General features: G+C 44.2%; 1 protein-coding gene across 4 annotated transcripts in view; it reads left to right on the top strand.

The window, feature by feature from the left end:
- Positions 1 to 23,225, top strand: part of FAT3 (FAT atypical cadherin 3) — a 1,063,130-nt gene that overhangs the window by 1,010,383 nt on the left and 29,522 nt on the right. For all 4 annotated transcript variants that reach the window (XM_082246652.1, XM_082246650.1, XM_082246651.1 and 1 more), the window contains one exon: positions 3,519 to 3,987. In XM_082246652.1, coding sequence (XP_082102778.1) covers positions 3,519 to 3,987 — 469 coding nt within the window. The remainder of the gene's footprint in view (positions 1 to 3,518; positions 3,988 to 23,225) is intronic.

The following is a 23,225-nucleotide window of genomic DNA, read 5'->3' as shown; positions in this document are numbered from 1 at the left end:
GTGATGAAAATGTAAATCTTAAACAGTGCAGATCCAGGTAATAATTATTAGTAGTATAGGAAAAGCAGGGGGTAGATCAGCCACCACCAACATCTAGGGGGCTTACCAGAAACGGTGGACCCAGTTTGGCGTATACCTAATGGGTCAGTCTCTAGCTGGATTATTTCATAATATCTCTTTTACAGTTCAAAGTCAAGCTGCGTATCGACCTTCTTTCCCTATATACCTGGTGTGGATACACAACTGCCTGTATTGCCCCATTAGGCATACGCTAAACTGGGTCCACCATTTCTCGTAAGCCCCTTAGATGTTGGTGGTGGCTAATCTACCCCCCGCTTTTCCTATACTACCAATAATTATTTTCCTGGATCTGCACTGTTGAAGATTTACATTTTCATCATGGACTTTTTGATATATTGTCACTTTTGTTATATTTTTTGTATATTTTTATACATCATTCACATTTCTTAGAGCTGCACTTTTTTTTATATATTGTTATGGCTACAGATTGTCTTCTGTTGTGCTAGCTGCTCCTACTTATCCAAAAATACTAGACCAAAAAGCGCAGTACTCTTAGAATTTACACTGTTATGAATTATCAAATGGTGTATAAAGGTAATGCGCTAGGCTGGTGCGCCCTCTTTTTGTTTTGTTTTTTCAATGCTGTGCATAACTGGGCATCCTCAGTTTTAAGAGGGCAGCAAAGGTTGGTGGCGTCAAATATTGTTGATTCGGAGCAACCACATTTGAGCGCAGGAGGTTGCTTTTATTGCTAACGTCAGTGGCCATGTTAGTACACATCGCCAGGAAAACGATACAACTGATGCATATGGCTGCCAACGCATTCAGGTGCACAGGACCATTATGCGACTGGGTGCAGCACAGTGCTGCGGGCTTTCAGTGGTTAAAACAGGCACTTAGGAGGTGACACATTGGAGTTGATTTGCCAAAGGCAAATAGACTGTGCACTTTGAAAAGTGCAATTGCACTCTGCAAGTGAAGTTGCTCTGGAGCTTAGTAAATGAGGTAAAGAATCCCTTTGCAAAGAATACCCAATCACATGCAAGGAAAATTAAAAAAGAAAGCATTTTTGCTTGCACATGTTTAGATGATGGAAGTCAGCAGAGCTTCTACTCATTTATTAAGCTCTGGAGCAACTTCTCTTGCAAAGTGCATAGCCTATTTGCCTTTAGTAAATCAACCCCATTGCCTCTGAACCACCTGTCAGCTACCTCTAAAAAGCGTAAATGGGGCCTAAGGCCCTGTTCACACCTGAGCGTATTTCAGCTCGTAAAACGCTCATCTCTGAAGTCTCAAAACGCCCAACAAGCAAAATCCTATTCATTTCAATGGCCCCCTGTTCACATATGAGCATTTTGTCACCTGAGGCAAAATGCCTGAAGCTCAAAAAAGTACATGAGCTTCTTTTTTGGCAGATTACAAGCGTTTTTTGTTAGATGTCAATGCTTGCCTCCAAACACCTGAACCCCCCCCCCAAAAAAAACCCTGAAAAAAGCCCAAAGAAACATAGTTACATAGTTAGGTTGAAAAAAAAAAACACAAGTCCATCTGGCTCAACCAATAAAACAAGAAAACCCAACCATACAATCCCATATACGCAATCCTATACCCGCAATTGATCCAGAGGAAGGCGCAAAACCCCAGCAAAGCATGATCCAATTTGCTCCAGCAGGGAAAAAAAACTCCTTCCTGATTCCCCGAGAGGCAATCGGATATTCCCAGGATCAACTTTACCTATAAATATTAGTACCCACTTATATTAAGTACACCCAGGAAAGAATCCAGGACCTTTTTAACCGCTTGCCGACCGCCGCACGACTATTTACTGTGGCGGTCAGCCCCGTACAGGCAAAGTGACGTAGGACTACGTCCCTAGCCTGTGAGCCTCTAGGGGGTGAGCGCGCGCCGCCGCTCGTTCCCCTAAAAAGTCCGCGCGTGTGACCGGCGGACCCGATGTCCGCCGGCCACTCGCGATCTCCCCGTGGAGAGGAAGAAAGACTGATATAAACAAAGCCACCTGTCATTCTCCCTGATGTAAGAACAGAGATCATACGATCCTGCTATGTAGGATCGTATGTCTCTGTGCTTACATCACTAGCCACACCCCTTTACAGTTAGAATCACGCCCCTAGGGACACACTTAACCCCTTGCTCTCTAATAAAGTTAACCCCTTCCCTGCCAGTGTCATTTTTACAGTAACCGTGCATATGTATAGCACTGATTACTGTAGTAATGTCACTGGTAACCCCAAAAGTGTCAAAAATGTCAGTCAAGGGTCCGATCTGTCCGCCACAATGTTGCAGTCCCGCAAAAAAGATCGCAGATTGCCGCTATTACTCGTTAAAAAAAAAACACCAAAAATGACAGAAATCTTTCCCTTAGTTAGTAAACGCAATAACTTTTGCGCAAACCAATCAAAATGCGCTTATTGCGATTTTTTTTACCAACCATATGGAGCAGAAAGCAAATTGGCCTAAAATGTTAAAAAAATTTGATTTTTACATTTTTTTGGGGAAATTTCATATAAAAAAATGTGAAAAATATTGTTATTTTTTCAAAAGTGTCGCTCTGTTTTTGTTTATAGCGCAAAAAGTAAAAATCGCACAGGTGATCAAATACCACCAAAAGAAAGCTCTGTTTGTGGGAAAAAAAGGACGTCAGTTTCATTTGGGTACAGCGTCGCACGACCGCGCAATTGTCCGTTAAATTCACGCAGTGCCGAATCGCAAAATACCCCCTGGTCAGGAAGGGGGTAAAATCCTTCCGGGGCTTAAGTGGTTAAAGCAACCTAGTGAGCGAGCCAGAACCACCTCTGGAGGGAGTCTATTCCACATTTTCACAGCTCTTACGGTGAAGAAACCTTTCCTTATTTGGAGATGAAATCTGTTTTCCTCTAGACATAAAGAGTACCCCCTTGTCCTCTGTGTTGACCTTAAAGTGAATAACTCAACACCAAGTTCACTATATGGACCCCTTATGTATTTATACATGTTGATCATATCCCCCCTTAAACGCCTGAAAACGATATGCTCAGGTGTGAATTGGGCCTTAGAGGGAAACGCTCCTCACTTTGCGATCATTTCCTGCTGTGTCTCTGGGACAGGAAGTAAAGGGAAATTTCCCTAATGGTGCACAAACAACAAGAACTCAACTAGTACAGGTTTTAACCCTTCCCTTCTCTATCCAAAAATGAAAAAAATAAAAAGTTTGGGCTTAATATAACTTTAATGGAGTTGGTGTGGCTTTTTTATGTGCCGTAGCTCTGCAGATACAGCAATATAATGGAAAACCCAGATAGACTTAGCCAGAGCTTAAATCAAGTGTCTATTTTCCCCGCCATGTAACTTCCCGAGTGGCTGAGTGTTTTTGTTCTATTTCTGTTCCTTTTTATCCGCCGTCACCCAGGCGGGATCTCTCTCACATGACGCTGAGTGTTTTCAGTTGATAAATCGATGGATTTCGCTCATTGCATTCTTCTTTTGTTCTTCTCCCGCAGATTGTGGACGGTAAGTTATGGTTCCAATTGGACTGTGGCAGCGGGCCAGGAATCCTGGGAATTTCTGGCCGGACGGTGAACGATGGGAATTGGCACTCGGTCTTTCTGGAGCTGAATCGGAATTTCACAAGCTTGTCGCTGGATGATAGCTACGTGGAACGTCGCAAGGCGCCGCTCTACTTCCAGACCCTCGGCACCGACAGCTCGATTTATTTCGGGGCCCAGGTGCAGGTGGAAAATGTCCGAAGCCTGACCGACAAAAGGAGTACACAGGTCTTGGGTGGCTTCCAGGGATGCTTGGACTCCGTCGTCTTGAATAACAATGAACTGCCACTTCAGAACAAGAGAAGCAGCTTTGCAGAAGTGGTCGGATTAACAGAATTAAAACTCGGCTGCGTGCTCTATCCTGATGCGTGCGAGAGGAAGCCGTGCCAGAATGGAGGCAGCTGTACCAGTGTGCCATCTGGTGGTAACTATATATTATTACATCTTCATTTATAAATATTATGACATGATGGTGAAGATTTACTAAAACTGGTGCACACAGAATCTGTTGCAGCTGTGCAAGGTAACCAATCAACTTCTAGGTTTAAGACTCGGTTCACATTTGTGCGATGTGGGAGCGCTGCGAATATGCAGCGTGATCCCACATCGCATCCGCACATCTGGCAGTTCACACTGCCATATGCGTTACGCAGGGGGTGTCAATTAAATGTTAACGACACCCCCAGTTTGATCGCATATCGCAGTGCGATCTGCAAGTACGCACAGAATCGGATTGCACAAGTGTGAACCACTGTGCGATCTGATTCTGAGGCAGCTCAAAAAATGCCTCATGTGCGTGTTTGCTGTTTGCAAAGTGTATGGCTGAACTCGCATCCGCACAGGAGATCGCATGTAATGAAGGAGCAGTGCGCTCCTAATTACATGCGATCAGCGCATCCGCAATAATGTGAACCGGCACTTAAGGATAAGTCCTGTCAAAACCTAACTAAGGGTCCTTTCACACGGGCTTTTCGCCTGGCGGACTCCATTTTGCTCAGCGGGGACTGATCCACCGATCCCCGCTGAGCAGGCGGATGACAGGTCCATCTCCGCTCTGTGTGCAGAGACAGAGCTGTCAGATCCCGCTCTTCTCTTTTGGAGATCGGATGAAAACGGACCGCGTGTCTGTTTTCATCCGATCCTATCTGATCTGATCCTCCAGATGGATGGAAAATAGGCTTCCATCCATCTGGATTTCACTGACAGAATCGGATCGGATTGCAGCGCGTGTCAGCTGACATGTCACCGCTGACATCTGCCGCTCCAAAGGGGTGCATGGAGCATCCAATCAGATCCGCCTGAAAAACTGACAGGCAGACCTTATCGGAAAGCCCGTGTAAAAGGGGCCTAACGCTAAACCTGCTCTATGCCACATTCTGAAACTGTTCTATCTTTCCCTGTATAGCAAAAAATCACTGTACTTACCTTTTTTGCACCCGATCCGTTCCACTCCCTGATCTGTCAGTGGCGGCTTCAGCACGGAGGCGGGTGCAGGAGAGGCACTCAACAAAGGAAGCCCCATAGTAAGTCTATGGGTGACATCACTTCCCATTTATTTTACAGCCGTTGTCGGTCCTCTCCTGCACAGACCTTCCGTCGCTGGAGACCGGACCGGATCAGGTGTAGAAAAGGTAAGTACAGGGATTTTTGCTTTACAGGGTTAAATAGAATAGTCTTAGAATGTGGCACAGAGCAGGTTTAGCCTTAGTTAGGTTTTGACTAGACGTATCCTTTAAGCCACTCACCTGTCCCAGGATCCAGCGATAAGCTCACCCCAGGCGGTCTCATCCGCTGTCTTCGGTCCCCAAAGCTGGTATCTTTTCTATGGGCACCCGGCTTTGACAGCTTGCAGCTTCACAGCTGGGTGGCCACTGCGCAAGCGCGAGTCGCTCTGCGCATCGTGAGTGATGGATGCAGTCCTCTGGGACCGGTCAGGGAGGAGAGAGGAAGGAGAGCTTCCGTTGCAGAGTGCCGCGGCACTTGGAACAGAAGTGGGAAGCTGATACCTGTCAAAATCGGGTACCTGCCGCCCGCCACCCCCCACTCCTGCTCCTCAAAGGTGTCAAACCTACCTACACCAACCAAGCAATTTGTATCAAATTAAGAAAGCACTTGTAATACATAGTTATTGGTAGATCTAAAGGGAATTGTTTAGTCAGATTGTGGAGAGCTTTAAATACTGTAGAATCAGTGGTTAAAAAACTCTGCAAGGAGCATAAACATGCACACTTGGCTGAAACAGCAATGCATGTTTATGGCAAAATCATGCTACAGTACACATGGTGGAACCTTCAGGCCACCATCTAATGACTGTGGCCATCCTTAGGTTGCAATATCTCCACATAATAATTAGCATGTCTTATTTTTTTTGCTTAAAGCGTAACTCCACCCAAAATGAGAACTTCCGCTTTAAGGACCTGTCCCCCCGCTCCTCTTGCACAATTAACACTTTTGAGGAGCAGGGGAGGAGTCCTTAAAACTGAACTTCCCATTTTGGATGGGGTTCTGCTTTGAAGAATAAAAAATAAGATGTGCTAATTATTTAGTAGAGGCATTGCAACCTAAAGCCCCCATATGACACCCATCTAATAGTAACCATTTTGATTTCTTGTTTTTTTTTTGTTTTGGTTCAGCACAGTTTATGCCATGAAATTATGAATCATATAGGCTGTTGTGGCCAGCAAGGTCATTTTATTGCTTCCAGTTTTTAGCCATTAGATGGTGGCCTGAAGGTTCCACCATGTGTACTGTAGCATGATTTTACCATAAACATGAATTGCAGCCAAGAGTGCATGTTTATGCTCCTTGCAGTTTTTTGACCAGTATCTAAAGCTCTCCACAATCTGACTAACATTCCCCTTTAGATCTACCAATAACTATGTAGTACAAGGGCTTTCTTCATTGGATACAAATTGCTTGGTTGGTGAAGATGACTCACCTTGATCACCCAGCACTGCCCAACACACCTTGAGGTATTCATATAATGTATTAGACTAAGCATAGCCTAAAGAGGAGAGGTTTGGCAAATGTACTTATTCAAATAAATAATCAATAAGACAATAATTTTACCCATCAGAGATATGGATAAACTCCTGTAGTATTCTGACTAACAGTAATGAACAGAACTGCATTTACCTAACAACAGTATATAAAGACAGCCCTAACTTCCCATAACAATTCCAGTGTTATCCCACTGCCCAGTAAATGATGAAAAAATAAAAATAAACATTGGCCGGCAAAGTTGGGGCCCATGAACAAAGCACATCTGTTCCCAGCAGATAAAAGATTCAACATCAGCCGGCAAAGTTGGGACCCATTAAAAAGCCCAACAGTTCCCAGTAGACCAAGGATTATTTTGTATGATGTTAGTCTCTTACACATTCCAAGACACCCTTTTCTGGGTCACCGGACATGGGTTCTTATTCAGTAAAAGTTCAGTTTAAGTCAGACAGGAATAGAAGTTGCTGATAATCTCTCCTTCAATCCTACTGAAACAGTTTCTCTTTTCCATCCTTGGTGGGGGCGCTCTTTAGTACAGTCTGATTTCCCTAGGCATCCAAATTACATCCCCCCAGGGAGCAGATTCTCAGTCTATTTGCTTCTCTGAGTTCTCACCCAATTGTGGTCAGCTATGGCAGGGATCTGTTCATCCAGCAACAGCTCAGTCTCTTTCCCACTTACCTGTTTGCTTCCAGGACCATCCCCTCATATGTAGCTTTGCACAGAGTATGATGGCAGCAGCCATCTCGGATCAGTCCTCTTCTCCTGGGCAACACAGCATCAGAAAGCTCCAGCAAAATCTGGCCACACACCACTGTTCCCCCTTCACTGCCACCTTGCGGAGCTCTATCTCAGCTGCACAGCACAGGAAAATGGTTGTATCAGCAAATGGTCCCCACAATGGCTTTCTTCCTGCATTCTGCAGGCTTGTGGCACAACAGAGCTCCCTTTCTTCAGCCGGCAAGTTCGATGTCCCCTTGCTCTGTTGCATCAACCAATAATCGTTCTCTAGACCCAGCCAAGATGGCTGCCCCCTGCACTGGAGATGCTTCATAGATGAGCAGTACAAAGTGGTCTCCTTAAAGATGGCTTCTGCACCTCTACATTAATGAATATGCAATTTAACCCTGTCCACACTGCTGAAGGATAATGTAGCAGCAACAAAGGAAGAAAATCAACAGCAGTTATCAGCTACAGTCCAGGTTATAAAGGCAAAACTATTTTTGGGGGGTTTGGATAGTGTAAGGTAAGGTAAAGTCCCTGTTGGGTTATTTTTACCATCTGTGACCCATTTAAGAGATTTTCCTTCACTTCCTGTCTCGGAAGTCACAACAGGAAATGAGGAAATATCCCCAAAGTAAAAGGAATTTGTAACGGATCAGGGCACCCCAGACCGGGTACCTCCGTTGACAGATGCTCCTAGTGCTTTTTGAGGGGCTCCAAGCACTCCACCAGACACCGTAACCACTTCAGACCCCACAACCCGTCGCAGCTTGGTTAGGGTCTCGCAATCTCCTACCCACCCTGGACCTACGAAAAGGCTCCAGGTTCCTGTGGGTGAACCTCCTTTCCCCACAGAGTGCAGCAGAACAAGCTCTTACAAGAGCTCAGTGATTCTCTAAGGGAGTATGGAAGACCATAGCAATCCCTTGCAGCATATTCCCCCAATAAGAGACAGGACTCTAGATGAGGGTGAAGGAACTCTAGAACAACTTTATTGAACAGACTTATATACAGTTTTCACCCACAAGGTACCACCCAGGTGGACCTTGTTGAAGACTGTACTCAACATTCACCATCCAATCGGAGCAGAGTTTTACACTCTGTGTACACAAAAATATATAATGTGGGACAATCCCCCCTCCCCCTTAGCATTCAATCCACATATCTTTATACATCCCATAATACGTTTCTCTTAAGGCAGACAGACAGAGCAATGGGAGGTCATTAGCACTTAACAATGAGACAGGGCAATCCACATTCCCTCCCAATACACAACAAAAGGAAAACCTCTCTGACATTGAAAGATATGTAATATACACAGCATTTAGGAAGAACAGATTTCATGGCAAATGGGAATAAATCTTTATATTCCTATATGGAGATATGGCTGGCAAATATGACCGTCCCATCTGAAGCAATTTAACCATTAATTATCTGTTTTTACTCATAGTGACGGTGAATACCGTCACAGAATTCTTGTCTTAGTTCTTACTGGGACCTTGGAAGATGTACCCTAGATTCTTCCTGTAAAGACAACAAACTTTTGGATTTCCCATCGCTTTCTATCTTGCTGACAATGGTAAGGACAACAAAGAGAACGGTTTTTCTCCCTAATGGGGATACAGACAGCAGTAATAACTTGAATGAGGGTCTAACTTTTCCCCCCTCTATCCAGAACTGAAAAAGCAAAAAGTTTTCACTTTTAACCATTAAAATCTATTGTGTTTAATGGTTTCTTGGCCAAGGATCAGTCAGTCGGGATATGGTCTGCAGAGGTCCTCTACTGCTCAGAAAAATACTCTCCGGTCCAACTATAGTTGCCTGATTAGGAGACAATGGCTTCATATCTGAGCACTTATTTTTCATACAGGACCTTTAAAATATATAGTCAGTGTCTGGGAATATATAGACTGTCAGCGACTGGGAATAGTTTTTGCTACTAGTTGTGACATTTGTGGATAGCCCTAAAAATGCCATGAATTTCACTAACATGATTTTACATCTAGGAAGGTTTCCAAGTGCAGTACATGTGTCTGCAATGTGTGCATTCAAGATTACGAGTATAGGGTAAGATTAAAGGGATCTGCTAGAAAATAAATCCCCAGTCCAGAAATGGCTAATTTTTTATATACTGAATTGTTGGCTTCATTTTAGTCAGTTTATCACCAATGACAGGTCTGCAGGGGATATTTTCCACACCGGACTCCTGAGTTGTTGTCCTTGTGGCACTGCCAATGTCTGGAGGTTGAAAGCAGGACTAAACTTAAAAACTTTTCAAAGCAGGTAGTTTGTCTGCCAAGACTTCTTTACCTCTCTCTGCTGAGAATTGTTTCTCTTTATACACTCATTAAGCTAATGAGAATGGAGCCGGGTGCCAGGACAATATATCTCTAGTGCTCAGGCATCATCAGCGGTCACACAGTGGCAGAAGGAATAGAATGCTGGGCCGACAGAAAGACTAGGAGAAAAAGTCAGCAATTGTGGATGGAGCAAGAGGGAATCTTGTGAACTTCTGGGAACCCGCTGTGGCTTTAGTACTGTTTTAAAGTACACTGTATTGTCAAAAAGTATTGGCCACATGAATTGTAATGGCATCCCAGTCTTAGTCTGTAGGGTTTAATATTGAGTTGGTCCACACTTTGCAGCTATAACAGCTTCAACTCTTCTGGGAAGGCTTTCCACAAGGTTTAGGAGTGTGTCCATGGGAATGTTTGACCATTCTTCCAGAAGCAAATTTGTGAGGTCAGGCGCTGATGTTGGATGAGAAGGCCTGGCTTGCAGTTCCCTCACTAATTCATCCCAAAGGTGTTCTTTCGGGTTGAGGTCAGCACTGTGCAGGCCAGTCAACTTCCTCCACTTCAAACTCGCTTGTCCATGTCTTTATGGAACTTGCTTTGTGCACTGTTCTAAATCATTTGGTGGAGGGGGGATTATGGTGTGGGGATGTTTATCAGGAGTTGGGCTTGGTCCCTTAGTTCCAGTGAAGGGAACTCTTAAGGCGTCAGCATACCAAGACATTTAGGACAATTTCATGCTCCCAAATTTGTGGGAACAGTTTGGAGATGGCCCCTTCCTGTTCCAACATGACTGCACACCAGTGCACAAAGCAATGTTCATAAAGACATGAATGAGCGAGTTTGGGGTGAGGAACTTGACTGGCCTGCACAGAGTCCTGACCTGAAACTGACAGAACACCTTTGGGATGATTTAGAGCGCAGACTGCAAGCCAGGCCTTCTCTCCAACATCAGTGCCTGACCTCACAAATGGCGCTTTTCCACTGCATGGAACTGAACGGTTCGGCTCGCTTTTGTGCTTTTCCACTGCTGGTACCGCATGGTATTTTGTAGGAACGGTTCAGTACGGTACGGCGGCACTTTTCCACTGCATGGAACCGAACGGTACGGCTCTCAAAAACAGTACCTACTCGATTGTGGTTCCAAGAGGTACCATACCCGGTACCATATCCCACAATCCTTTGCATGCAGTCACTACTAGCCACTGATTGGTCAGAGAATCCCACCCACCCCGTTGTTATCCCACCCACTTAACTTTAGTACTACCGTACCGAACCGTTCCAACACCGTACCATGCGGTACCAGCAGTGGAAAAGCAAACCGGGCCAAGCAGGGCCGAGTAGAGCCGAGCTGGTACTTGCAGTGAAAAAGTGCCAAAATGCGCTTCTGGAAGAATGGTCAAACATGCTCACAGACACACTCCTAAACCTTGTGGACAACCTTCCCAGAGGAGTTGAAGTGCTATAGCGGCAAAGAGTGGGCCAACTCAATATTGAACCCTACGGACTAAGACTGGGATGCCATTAAAGTTCATGTGCATGTAAAGGCAGGTGTCCCAATATTAATACACAATATAGTGTATGTCAATGTATCCAGACAATCCATACTGCCAAAACCCAGGCATCATGATTTGTGGCATAGGTAACTTACTTCATATTTCACTTGAGGAGCACCCGAATCCTGGGCACACAACATATAGAATGGCCTTGATTTTTGCCCAGCTTGGAGATAAGTCATACATCTCCCAAAGCAGAGCCTTTGTCCCTTATTGTATATAGAGCTCTACTGATCTTATTTTGAAGGGATACAAAAACACATGAAGGTGCCCCCATGTTGGGCATGCTGGGATCCACATACTTCTCTGACACAGAAATCAGTTAGGGATTATCAAAGGTCTTTGAAGTGCTGGCATATTGGCAGTATTACATGTTTGGGCCCATTGATGCACCTAATTGGTCAACTGTGTTAAAGAAGACACAATTTCTGGAACACACAGATGCATTTCCATGTTCACCACAAGAAGGAAATATGGAATGAAAAATCTGAAATAACTAAAAGCAGACAAATGTGTTATATATCTCACAAACTCTAGCGTTTTTAGACTGGGCACATCTGGCTATATCATTTCTAAGACCCTGGTGCCCAAGATGTGAACCCAGGTGCCGCATGTGGCCCTTTCAGCACTTTTTGTGCAGGCCTTAATGGATTCTTCAGACAGTCTGTGCTTTCCTTACCTAAGTGCTTACCCAAGCAAGTCAAGGAAAATGTTCTTTAGATTCCAGTGTTTCAATTGTTTGGTTTATTATTTTCACCCTATCCTAATCTTGTCAGTGCTGTTTACATTTTTTTCTCATTTTAGATTTGTATAATACATCTTGCTGATATAAATATTAAATAAGGCACAAGTAATTTGTAAGCACAAATGTGAAAGCAAGGGATAGAATAGGCAGTGATCACTAACAGTTTCATGTAATATGTCTTCAGCCTATGACTGTCTTCTGATGCATGTCACTGGACTCCAACAACTCCTATAGGATGTTTGGTCACACGTCATCTCCTGTAGCATATCTGCAGTCTCATCATCTCCGGCAGCATATCTGCAGTCTCATCATCTCCGGCAGCATATCTGCAGTCTCATCATCTCCGGCAGCATATCTGCAGTCTCGTCATCTCTTGTAGCATATCTGCAGTCTCATCCTCTCCTGTAGCATATCTGCAGTCTCATCATCTCCTGTAGCATATCTGCAGTCTCATCATCTCCTGTAGCATATTTGCAGTCTCATCATCTCCTGTAGCATATTTGCAGTCTCATCATCTCCGGCAGCATATCTGCAGTCTCATCATCTCCGGCAGCATATCTGCAGTCTCATCATCTCCGGCAGCATATCTGCAGTCTCATCATCTCCGGCAGCATATCTGCAGTCTCATCATCTCCAGCAGCATATCTGCAGTCTCGTCATCTCTTGTAGCATATCTGCAGTCTTGTCATCTCTTGTAGCATATCTGCAGTCTCATCCTCTCCTGTAGCATATCTGCAGTCTCATCATCTTCGGCAGCATATCTGCAGTCTCATGTAGCATATCTGCAGTCTCATCATCTCCTGTAGCATATTTGCAGTCTCATCATCTCCTGTAGCATATCTGCAGTCTCATCATCTCCTGTAGCATATTTGCAGTCTCTGACAATCTCACATATCATATCTACAGTCTGTGATCATCTCCTGTAGCATATCTGCAGTCTCTCATCATTGCATGTAGCATATCTGCAGTCTCATCATCTCCTGTAGCATATCTGCAGTCTCATCATCTCCGGCAGCATATCTGCAGTCTCATCATCTCCAGCAGCATATCTGCAGTCTCATCATCTCTTGTAGCATATCTGCAGTCTCATCATCTCTTGTAGCATATCTACAGTCTCATCATCTCCTGTAGCATATCTGCAGTCCTATCATCTCCTGTAGCATATCTGCAGTCCTATCATCTCCTGTAGCATATCTGCAGTCTCATCATCTCTTGTAGCATATCTGCAGTCTCATCATCTCCGGCAGCATATCTGCAGTCTCATCATCTCCAGCAGCATATCTGCAGTCTCATCATCTCTTGTAGCATATCTGCAGTCTCATCATCTCTTGTAGCATATCTACAGTCTCATCATCTCCTGTAGCATATCTGCAGTCCTATCATCTCCTGTAGCATATCTGCAGTCCTATCATCTCCTGTAGCATATCTGCAGTCCTATCATCTCCTGTAGCATATCTGCAGTCTCATCATCTCTTGTAGCATATCTGCAGTCTCATCATCTCCTGTAGCATATCTGCAGTCTCATCATCTCCAGTAGCATATCTGCAGTCTCATCATCTCTTGTAGCATATCTGCAGTCTCATCATCTCCAGTAGCATATCTGCAGTCTCATCATCTCTTGTAGCATATCTGCAGTCTCATCATCTCCAGTAGCATATCTGCAGTCTCATCATCTCCTGTAGCATATCTGCAGTCCTATCATCTCCTGTAGCATATCTGCAGTCTCTCATCGTTGCATGTAGCATATCTGCAGTCTCTGACCACCTCTGTCTCATATCTACAGTCTCTGACCAACTTTGTAGCATATCTGCAGCCTCTGACCATCTACTGTATATTATTTGCTGTCTCTCACCATGTCCTGTTGTATGTCTGCAGTCTGTAACCATCTCCTCTACATTATCTGCAGTTTCTAATAATCTCCTTTTGCCTGTCTACATAGAATTCCATCCACTTACCCTTGAGGCCCTCTTTATCATGTAGGTTGACCATCACTGTGCCAAAGTTTGTGGCCACGTTTAACATCTGCGGCATTCCAGTCCCCAGTGATGTAGGGATAGCTCAACAAATGCTATTTTTTTCGCTATGACCCAACCCTCCATGTACTAGTCCAGCGTTTCTTAGCCTGGGTGCTGCTGGGTTCCCCCAGGTGCCCAAGCAAAGTACCCAATTTACCCCTGTTGCTTTGCGAAATGTGTTGCTATGGTTCAGGCAGGGGGAGCACCAGTACCATAACAACCAATGATGCTCATGTCATTCATTGCTATGGTGATGGTATCTGATTCACTTTACCATAGCAAAGCATTACTCTCATCCAGGGCAGGTGGCCAGCATTCAGGAGAAGATTGAAAGTGGTTCTAAAGCCTTAAGTAGAGTGAGCGGAGTGGGCGACTGACAGGTCCGTGCCCAATCTGCTCATGCATTCAGGAGTTTTGGTGTGCTTTGAGAAAGCGCACCAAACCCTCAGGTAATAAAAAAAGTCTATGGCTTAGTTGAGGTGCACTGTGCTGCACCTGCAGATCAGTTTGAACACAGCACAGAGCACTAGTGCAGATCTAGAACAGGTATGCCCATTGCTATGTGATTTTAATTTAAAAAAACTGACCTTAAACACAATCTTCACTTAAGGGATCACCCAGATTTGGTAGCACTTTGCCTGTGACAGGAGCTGGCGCTAAAAAGGTTGCGAAACACTGTAGTAGACTGTGCCACAAATAAGTAGAGAGAAATGTTTGCAGTGTGTCTTGCAGGTATATCTAGGTACTTGTTAATACATATATTTCTGCTCTTGCTCATGTAAAAAGTAGGTTAAGTACCATGGAGTCAGCCGTGTCAGGTAATTACAATTATAGAGCAGACAGTGAAACCCTTCCTCTGAACAATGCAGCTAAGCCTTCAATTTGTGCTTTAAACCAATCCACATGAGCCGCAGATAAACCTTTATTTCAGGAAGTCTGGAGTTATTAAAAGGCCATTCAGTGTTCAATGCTGCACAGTAACCTGATATGGATTCTTGGCTTGTTTTACAACCTGTAGGTGGTTGGGTGCCCTTCTCAGTTATTTATATGTGTTTCTAATGCTAAGGAGATCCAAGTCAATACATAATAATGGGAAGTGATTGTTTGTCACATGTTCTATTGGTGCAACTATTACATGGAGGTCGGATTTGTCAAGACTTTTACACTTGTGGCTGGCTTGCAAATGCTCCCCCTAGTGGTCATCTGTATATTACATGTGATCGGATTTATCTTGAATTGGCTCCCCCTTTTAGATTAGGTTCACGCTTGAGCTTCTTCAAGTGTTGTCGGAGCATTTTTTCACATTTGTTCGCATTATTTTCAGGTGTTTATAGGCTTGAACGCTTTTGTTTTCACCAATAAATAGTTAAGTACTAGGAGAAGGAAAGGCAAGGAATAACTCGAACAATGCACACATTTTTAGGCATTTTTATGGTGCACAGACAACTCTGCCCCAAAGAAGCTCAGGTACTTTTTCGAGCAAGAGCTGAAAGTGACATGACACTCAGGTGTGACTGGGCACCATAGAGTACGATGGGCATCCTGATGTTGAGCATTGAAGAGTTTCTAGAAAAGCGCTCGTGTGATTGGGCACCATACAACAAAATGGGATTTTTCACATTGAGCATTGAAGCTCTTCTAGAAACGTTCTCAGATGTGAACCAGGGCTTAAGCCTCGTACACACGCAGCGAATTTCCGCCGACCGGTCGTCCGTCTTTTGTCCAGAGTGGTGTCTGTTGGTTGGAATGTGCTCTAGACTGCACACAAATTTTCCCCACGACAGAATTCTACTTCAGAAGTGATGTCATGTGTTGGATTGCTTTCTTTGTGTTCTTTCATCTCTGAGCATGCCTAGTCTTGCTCATAAGATTTTTCCCCATCGAAATCTGTACTAATGAGACGAAAATCGGACATGTTTTGACGGTTGACAAAAATTATATAGCCTGCACATCAGGATTTTTTCGGCCGCAAAGTCGGAGTCGGTTGTCGGAAGCACCATACTAACAAGCCGAAAATCGGCAGATCGGTCGTCGGACGAAAATTCCCGGCCGAATTTCCACTCGTGTGTACGGGCCTTTAGGCTCCATTCACACCTGTATGACTCTAAAGTTGAACCAACTTTAGAGCAACTTTGCCGCAACTTCAGAAGGGTACAACTTGCATATGACTTTGGCTTTGACCAGTGATAATGGACAGCTGTTGCACAACTGTTGCATTGTATAACATTTTGGTACGACTTTCATGTAACGTTTGAGGGTTAACATTGAAGTCTATGGTCCTCTAGTTGCATGAAAGTCAGACCAAAGTAGTGCATGAACTACTTTGGAGTTGCTGCAACTTGAGGAAGCCACATATATGAATGGTTATCAGTGGAAAACATGGGGAACGACTTGTCATGTGACTTTGATGTGAAAAGTTGCATGACAAATCGCACAAGTGTGAATGGAGCCTAAAAGTAAACCTGTCATTCAAGAAATACAGGGTCTGCCACTGCTGATCTATTTCTTAAGTTGCTAGCTGACTGGCTGACTCTGTGGCTTTATCACTTTATGAATCTTGTCTTGGACAAAGTATGTATGCCAGAAAAGTCATAAGTTCTGAATTACATACCTGTTCTAGGTAATGATTAATTTAAAGCACTGAAGTCTAACGACCATCATTGATAGCCAGGCAGGTAGCATTTTGTGAAAGTGGCCAGTAGTGAGAACCTCCATAATCCTAAATTACTTTAAAATAGACATTGCATGAAAATGTTGCAGCCCCACATCCCTGAATATAGAATGCTTGACGAAAGCAATAAAGGCACAAGGGGGGGAGGCATGTAAAATCTGTGCAGCTGTGTATGGTTGAATTTGCGTTGCAATCGGACCAAACTCGTGCAGGACCATTTTTTTGTCCGCACCAGAATCGGATTGCATCACTGTTCACTCCAAAGCAATCTGATTCTGCAATTCGCGCTGCATTTTGCAAACTGATTGCAGGATGTCGTTAACTTAACACACACTTCGCAATCAGTTTGCATTAACAGGTTGCGATTTGGATGCGGTGCGAATTTGCATTGAATTCGCTTTGAATTCACACCGCATTTAGTGTGAACTGGGCCTCATTGAACAAGCTAAAGTTACAAGCTGATTGGCTACCACGCACAGCTGCAGCAGATTCTGAGTCCTCCAGGTTTAGTAAATCTTTCTCAGGACAGGATCCCACATTGAGGACCAGGGACATCTCTGGATCCTAGAGGAAGCAGATGGAAGTTCTTTTATGTATTGTTTTATTGCTTTTGTTCAGCATTTTTTAATATGGGGGGGGGGGGGGGTGTTAGGTGGCTGCAACATAAGAAGACCTTGCATTTTACAGTCATTTGCAGTTGCAGTTGGGGTAGGGTGACCAGACGTCCCCAGTTTTCCCGGTCCCGGTTCAGGGCCAAATTAACATAGACAGGCTGGCTGAGAAACAGCCTGGTGTGCCCAGCGCTCTGTGTATTATGCAGTCCTGTGCCCAGCGCTCTGTGTACTATGTAGTGCCGTGCCCAGAGCTCTGTGTATTGTGTAGTCCTGGGCCAAGCGCTCTGTGTATTATGTAGTCCCGTGCCCAGCTCTCGCTTTTGTTCAGTATTTTTTAATATGGGGGGGGGGGGGGGGTTAGGTGGCTGCAACATAAGAAGACCTTGCATTTTACAGTCATTTGCAGTTGCAGTTGGGGTAGGGTGACCAGACGTCCCCAGTTTTCCCGGTCCCGGTTCAGGGCCAAATTAACATAGACAGGCTGGCTGAGAAACAGCCTGGTGTGCCCAGCGCTCTGTGTATTATGCAGCCCTGTGCCCAGCGCTCTGTGTATTATGCAGTCCTGTGCCCAGAGCTCTGTGTATTATGTAGTCCTGGGCCAAGCGCTCTGTGTACTATGTAGTGCCGTGCCCAGAGCTCTGTGTACTATGTAGTGCCGTGCCCAAAGCTCTGTGTATTATGTAGTCCTGGGCCAAGCGCTCTGTGTATTATGTAGTCCCGTGCCCAGCTCTCTATGTATTATGTAGACCTGTGCCCAGCGCTCTGTGTATTATGCAGTCATGTACCCAGCTCTCTGTGTATTATGTAGTCCTGTACCCAGCACTCTGTGTATTATGCAGTCCTGTGCCCAGCGCTCTGTGTATTATGCAGTCCTGTGCCCAGAGCTCTGTGTATTATGTAGTCCTGGGCCCAGCTCTCTCTGTATTATGTAGTCCTGTGCCCAGAGCTCTGTGTATTATGTAGTCCTGGGCCAAGCGCTCTGTGTACTATGTAGTGCCGTGCCCAGAGCTCTGTGTACTATGTAGTGCCGTGCCCAGAGCTCTGTGTATTATGTAGTCCTGGGCCAAGCGCTCTGTGTATTATGTAGTCCCGTGCCCAGCTCTCTATGTATTATGTAGTCCTGTGCCCAGCGCTCTGTGTATTATGCAGTCATGTACCCAGCTCTCTGTGTATTATGTAGTCCTGTACCCAGCGCTCTGTGTATTATGCAGTCCTGTGCCCAGCGCTCTGTGTATTATGTAGTCCTGTACCCAGAGCTCTGTATATTATATAGTCCTGTGCCCAGCACTCTGTGTATTATGAGGTCCTGTGCCCAGCACTCTGTGTATTATGAGGTCCTGTCCTTTAAAGCCTTTGAAAAGCGATCTAAACAAAGCCTAAGTCCCGGTTCACACTGGGGCAACTTGTCAGGCGACTTAGCCACCTGAGAAGTCGCGCTACATTCAGTGCAATGAACCATTCTAATTGGAGCAACTCAAGTCACTCTGATTTAGTAAAAGGTTCCTGCACTACTTTGGGGGCGACTTGCATTGACTTCTATTAGAGAAGTAGTTTGTAAGCCGTGCTGAGGTTGCCCTGCATGGGGCGGCTTCAGAGTTGGGCGACTTTGAAGCCGCCCCTGTGTGAACCGAGCCTCAAGTTTATGCTATGTTCATCAGCAGGTGGTGCTACAGGTGAGATCATTATATATGGATCTCTATCTCTATCCCAAGGAAACCTGAGACCTTTAGATGGGGAGTTCTTGGGTGTTATTACACCAAGGTAGTCAAAGGCAGTACTAAACAGATGGGGATCTTCTTTTTTCCTGGCAACCCTTCTTCAGTATGCGTGCATTGTGCATGCAGCTGCAACAGCAGAATCTCAAATCAGACAGACAGTGTAAATTGCCCCACTTCCCCCTAAGTGGCCATTCAGACATTGGCATCCTGGCACATTGCATTAACACATTTTTCACATATTGACATGCATTGCTCAACAGTGCAACAAAATATCCAAGTAAACATACTAGGGATCGACCGATTATCGGCAATGCACTTTCCTCGATATATCGGAATCGGCCCCTGAGGTTACTGATATTGCCGATATTTCGGGAAAGTTCTTGTACCGGAGGCATCACCCCGCCGGTCGGCTGTCTTGTAATGACAACTGATGCGGCTGAATAGCCGCTCGGCTGTCATTACAAGGAGCGAGAGGGGACGCCCCCCTACCGCCGCCTTCCGCGGCTCGCCTGGGGCAACCAGCCTGCACAGCCGCCGAAGACCCGATTAAGGAAAGAGGCAGCAGGAGAGGAAGTGATTAAAAAAAATATGTACAGTTTTATCTGCAGATCGGACAGCATCCTATTTCAGGCACCAGGAGTGGATTTGATGGTCAGGCACAATACTGAAGTCAGACGTGTACCAGCGGACAGGGTTGAGACAGCTCAGAATATTGTTGTATAATTGGCCATCAGGCATAAGAGTTCCACTTTAAAAGGTCACTCCAACCAAAGCCAATATCCAGTTTTGTGTGGGGTTCCCTTTAATATTTTCTCTTCTTTTTATCTGAATGTAAATTGCAAGCATTTTAGTGCTGCTAACTTACATTCAGAGCTCAGTTTGCTTAGATAATTGTCTGTGTAGGAGACAACATAGTCATGAAAATCACATTCCAGCAAATGTTGTTCTGTCCCACTAATAGAGAGAAAACTGATACATTTGCAGCACCATGAAAACATGGCAAACAGTGCCATCTAGTGTATATACTATGTACACGCAGTGTCCTCAGTGTCAGTCTAAAGAGCTCAGACATTTGCAGTGCCAATAAATGTAGTGGTGTATGTATATATATATATATATATATATATATATATATATATATATATATATTATTTATAACAACACTGTGCACCATTACTTTATAGTACAACACCTTCCTGGAACCTGCTTTGTGGACTGTTCCCAGCATATCTCAAGAAAAAAACACCCATGTAGCTCACACTACTATATATATATATATATATATATATATATATATATATATATATATATATATATATATATACATTTATATATACCATAGTGTCAAAAGTATTGGGACGCCTGTCTTTACAAGCACATGAACTTTAATGGCATCCCAGTCTTAGTCCGTAGGGTTCAATATTGAGTTGGCCCACCCTTTGCAGCTATAACAGCTTCAACTTTTCACGGAAGACTGTCCACAAGGTTTAGAAGTTTGTCTGTGGGAATGTTTGACAATTTTTCCAGGAGTGCATTTGTGAGGTCAGGTACTGATGTTGGATGAGAAGGCCTGGCTCGTAGTCCCCGCTCTAATTTATCCTAAAGGTGTTATACCGGGTTGAAGTCAGGACTCTGTACAGGCTAGTCAATTTCCTCCACCCCAAACTCACTCATCCATATCTTTATACACTGGTGCTTTTTGCACTGGTGTGCAGTCATGTTGGAACAATGAAATTGTCCAAAAAGTCTTGGTATGCGGATGCCCTAAGAGTTCCCTTCACTGGAACTAAGGGGCCAAGCCCAACCCCTGAAAAACAACCCCACACCATAACCCCCCCTCCACTAAATGATTTGGACCTCACAAATGCGCTTCTGGAAGAATGGTCAAACATTCCCATAGACACTCCTAAACCTTGTGGACAGCCTTCCCAGAAGAGTTGAAGCTCTTATAGCTGCAAAGGGTGGGACAACTCAATATTGAACCCTACGGACTAAGACTTGGATGCCATTAAAGTTCATGTGAGTGTAAAGGCAGGTGTCCCAATACTTTTGGTCTCTGTGTGTGTATATATACAGAACCTCACAAAAGTGAGTACACCCCTCACATTTTTGTAAATATTTTATTATATCTTTTCATGTGACAACACTGAAAAAATGACAATTTGCTACAATGTAAAGTAGTGAGTGTACAGCTTGTATAACAGTGTAAATTTGCTGTCCCCTCAAAATATCTCCGCACACAACCATTGATGTCATAACCACTGGCAACAAAAGTGAGTACACCCCTAAGTGAAAATGTCCAAATTGGGCCCAAAGTGTCAATATTATGTGTGGCCACCATTATTTTCCAGCACTGCCTTAACCCTCTTGGGTATGGAGTTCACCAGAGCTTCACAGGTTGCCACTGGAGTCCTCTTCCACTTCTCCATGATGACATTACAGAGCTGGTGGATGTTTGAGACCTTGCGCTCCTCCACCTTCTGTTTGAGGATGCCCCACAGATACTCAATAGGGTTTAGGTCTGGAGACATGCTTGGCCAGTCCATCACCTTTACCCTCAGCTTCTTTAGCAAGGCAGTGGTCGTCTTGGAAGTGTGTTTGGAGTCCTTATCATGTTGGAATACTGCTCTGGGGTCCAGTCCCTGAAGGGAGGGGATCATGCTCTGCTTCAGTATATCACATTACATGTTGGCATTCATGGTTCCCTCAATGAACTGTAGCTTCCCAGTGCCCCGGCAGCACTTGACTGTAGGCAACACACACTTGTCTTTATACTCCTTACCTGGTTGCTGCCACACACACTTGACACCATCTGAACCAAACAAGTTTATCTTGGTCTCATCAGACCACCGGACATGGTTCCAGTAATCCATGTCCTTAGTCTGCTTGTCTTCAGCAAACTGTTTGCAGGCTTTCTTATGCATCATCATTAGAAGAGGCTTCCTTCTGGGATGACAGCCATGCAGACCAATTTGATGCAGTGTGCGGCATATGGTCTGAGCACTGACAGGCTGACCCCCCACCCCTTCAACCTCTGCAGCAATGCTGGCAGCACTCATACGTCTATTTCCCAAAGACAACCTCTGGATATGACGCTGAGCATGTACACTCAACTTCTTTGGTCGACCATGGTGAGGCCTGTTCTGAGTGGAACCTGTCCTGCTAAACCACTGCAGCTCAGTTTCAGGGTCTTGGCAATCTTCTTATAGCCTAGGCCATCTCTTTGTAGAGCAACAATTCTTTTTTTTCAGATCCTCAGAGAGTTCTTTGCCATGTGGTGCCATGTTGAACTTCCAGTGACCAATATGAGGGAGTGAGAGCGATAACACCAAATTTAACACCCCTGTTCCCCATTCACACCTGAGACCTTGTAACACTAACAAGTCACATGACACCGGGGAGAGAAAATGGCTAATTGGGCCCAGTTTGGACATTGTCACTTAGGGGTGTACTCACTTTTGTTGCCAGCGATTTAGACATTAATGGCTGTGTGTTGAGTTATTGTGAGGGGACAGCAAATGTACACTGTTATACAAGTTATACACTCACTACTTTACATTGTAGCAAAGTGTCATTTCTTCAGTGTTGTCACATGAAAAGATATAATAAAATATTTACAAAAATGTGAGGGGTGTACTCACTTTTGTGAGATACTGTATATTCACATATACTATACTATACTTTAACTATTTTTAAGGAACGAGGAATCCTACCTTTTTATTTTGATCTAGAAACTGGCAAGAACACTGGAAAATCTGGGCTTAAGATCCTGAAAATTGTTTAAGTAATTTAGAGGTATACGGTCAAAACAATTTTATGTAAATTCTCATTTCTAACGCTTTCTAGCTATTCAGTTTATAGCCACTAGATGGCACTGTTGAGTCATGCAGAGTCGAATTCCCATTTCTGGAGCTCCGTATCTTTGTTACATTATTGGAGAACAGTTAATTAAAATTTAACTAACATTTTTATATGTGGAAAAAAAAAAACTTTTAATAAAAAATACAGAGATTTGGAAGAATAAAAACAACGAGCGCCATTTAAAACACTGAGCTCAAGGCAGAATTTAAAATTTGGCTATGAAATGTGTACACGGACGCAGCCTGCCTGCCGGGGACTTTGTATCTTTATTAAGCATAGTAGTAGTACAGACCATCCCAGATCATCTCAGATCCAGTATTTTATTGCCGTTCATTTTTATTATTATTATTTTTGGTGTGTGGACAATCAATATGGTCCCTGGCTCATTTTTTTTTTATTTATTTATTTATTTTTTTAAATTTCTTTTTAATTTATTTGTTTTTTTAATTTGTTTTTTTTTTTTTT

The sequence above is a fragment of the Pelophylax lessonae genome, assembly GCF_965119305.1.
Source record: "Pelophylax lessonae genome assembly, chromosome: 2".
NCBI classification, from domain to species: Eukaryota; Metazoa; Chordata; class Amphibia; order Anura; family Ranidae; genus Pelophylax; species Pelophylax lessonae.
The sequence above is the reverse complement of the archived record's forward strand: the minus strand, read 5'-3'. Positions and strand labels throughout refer to the sequence as shown.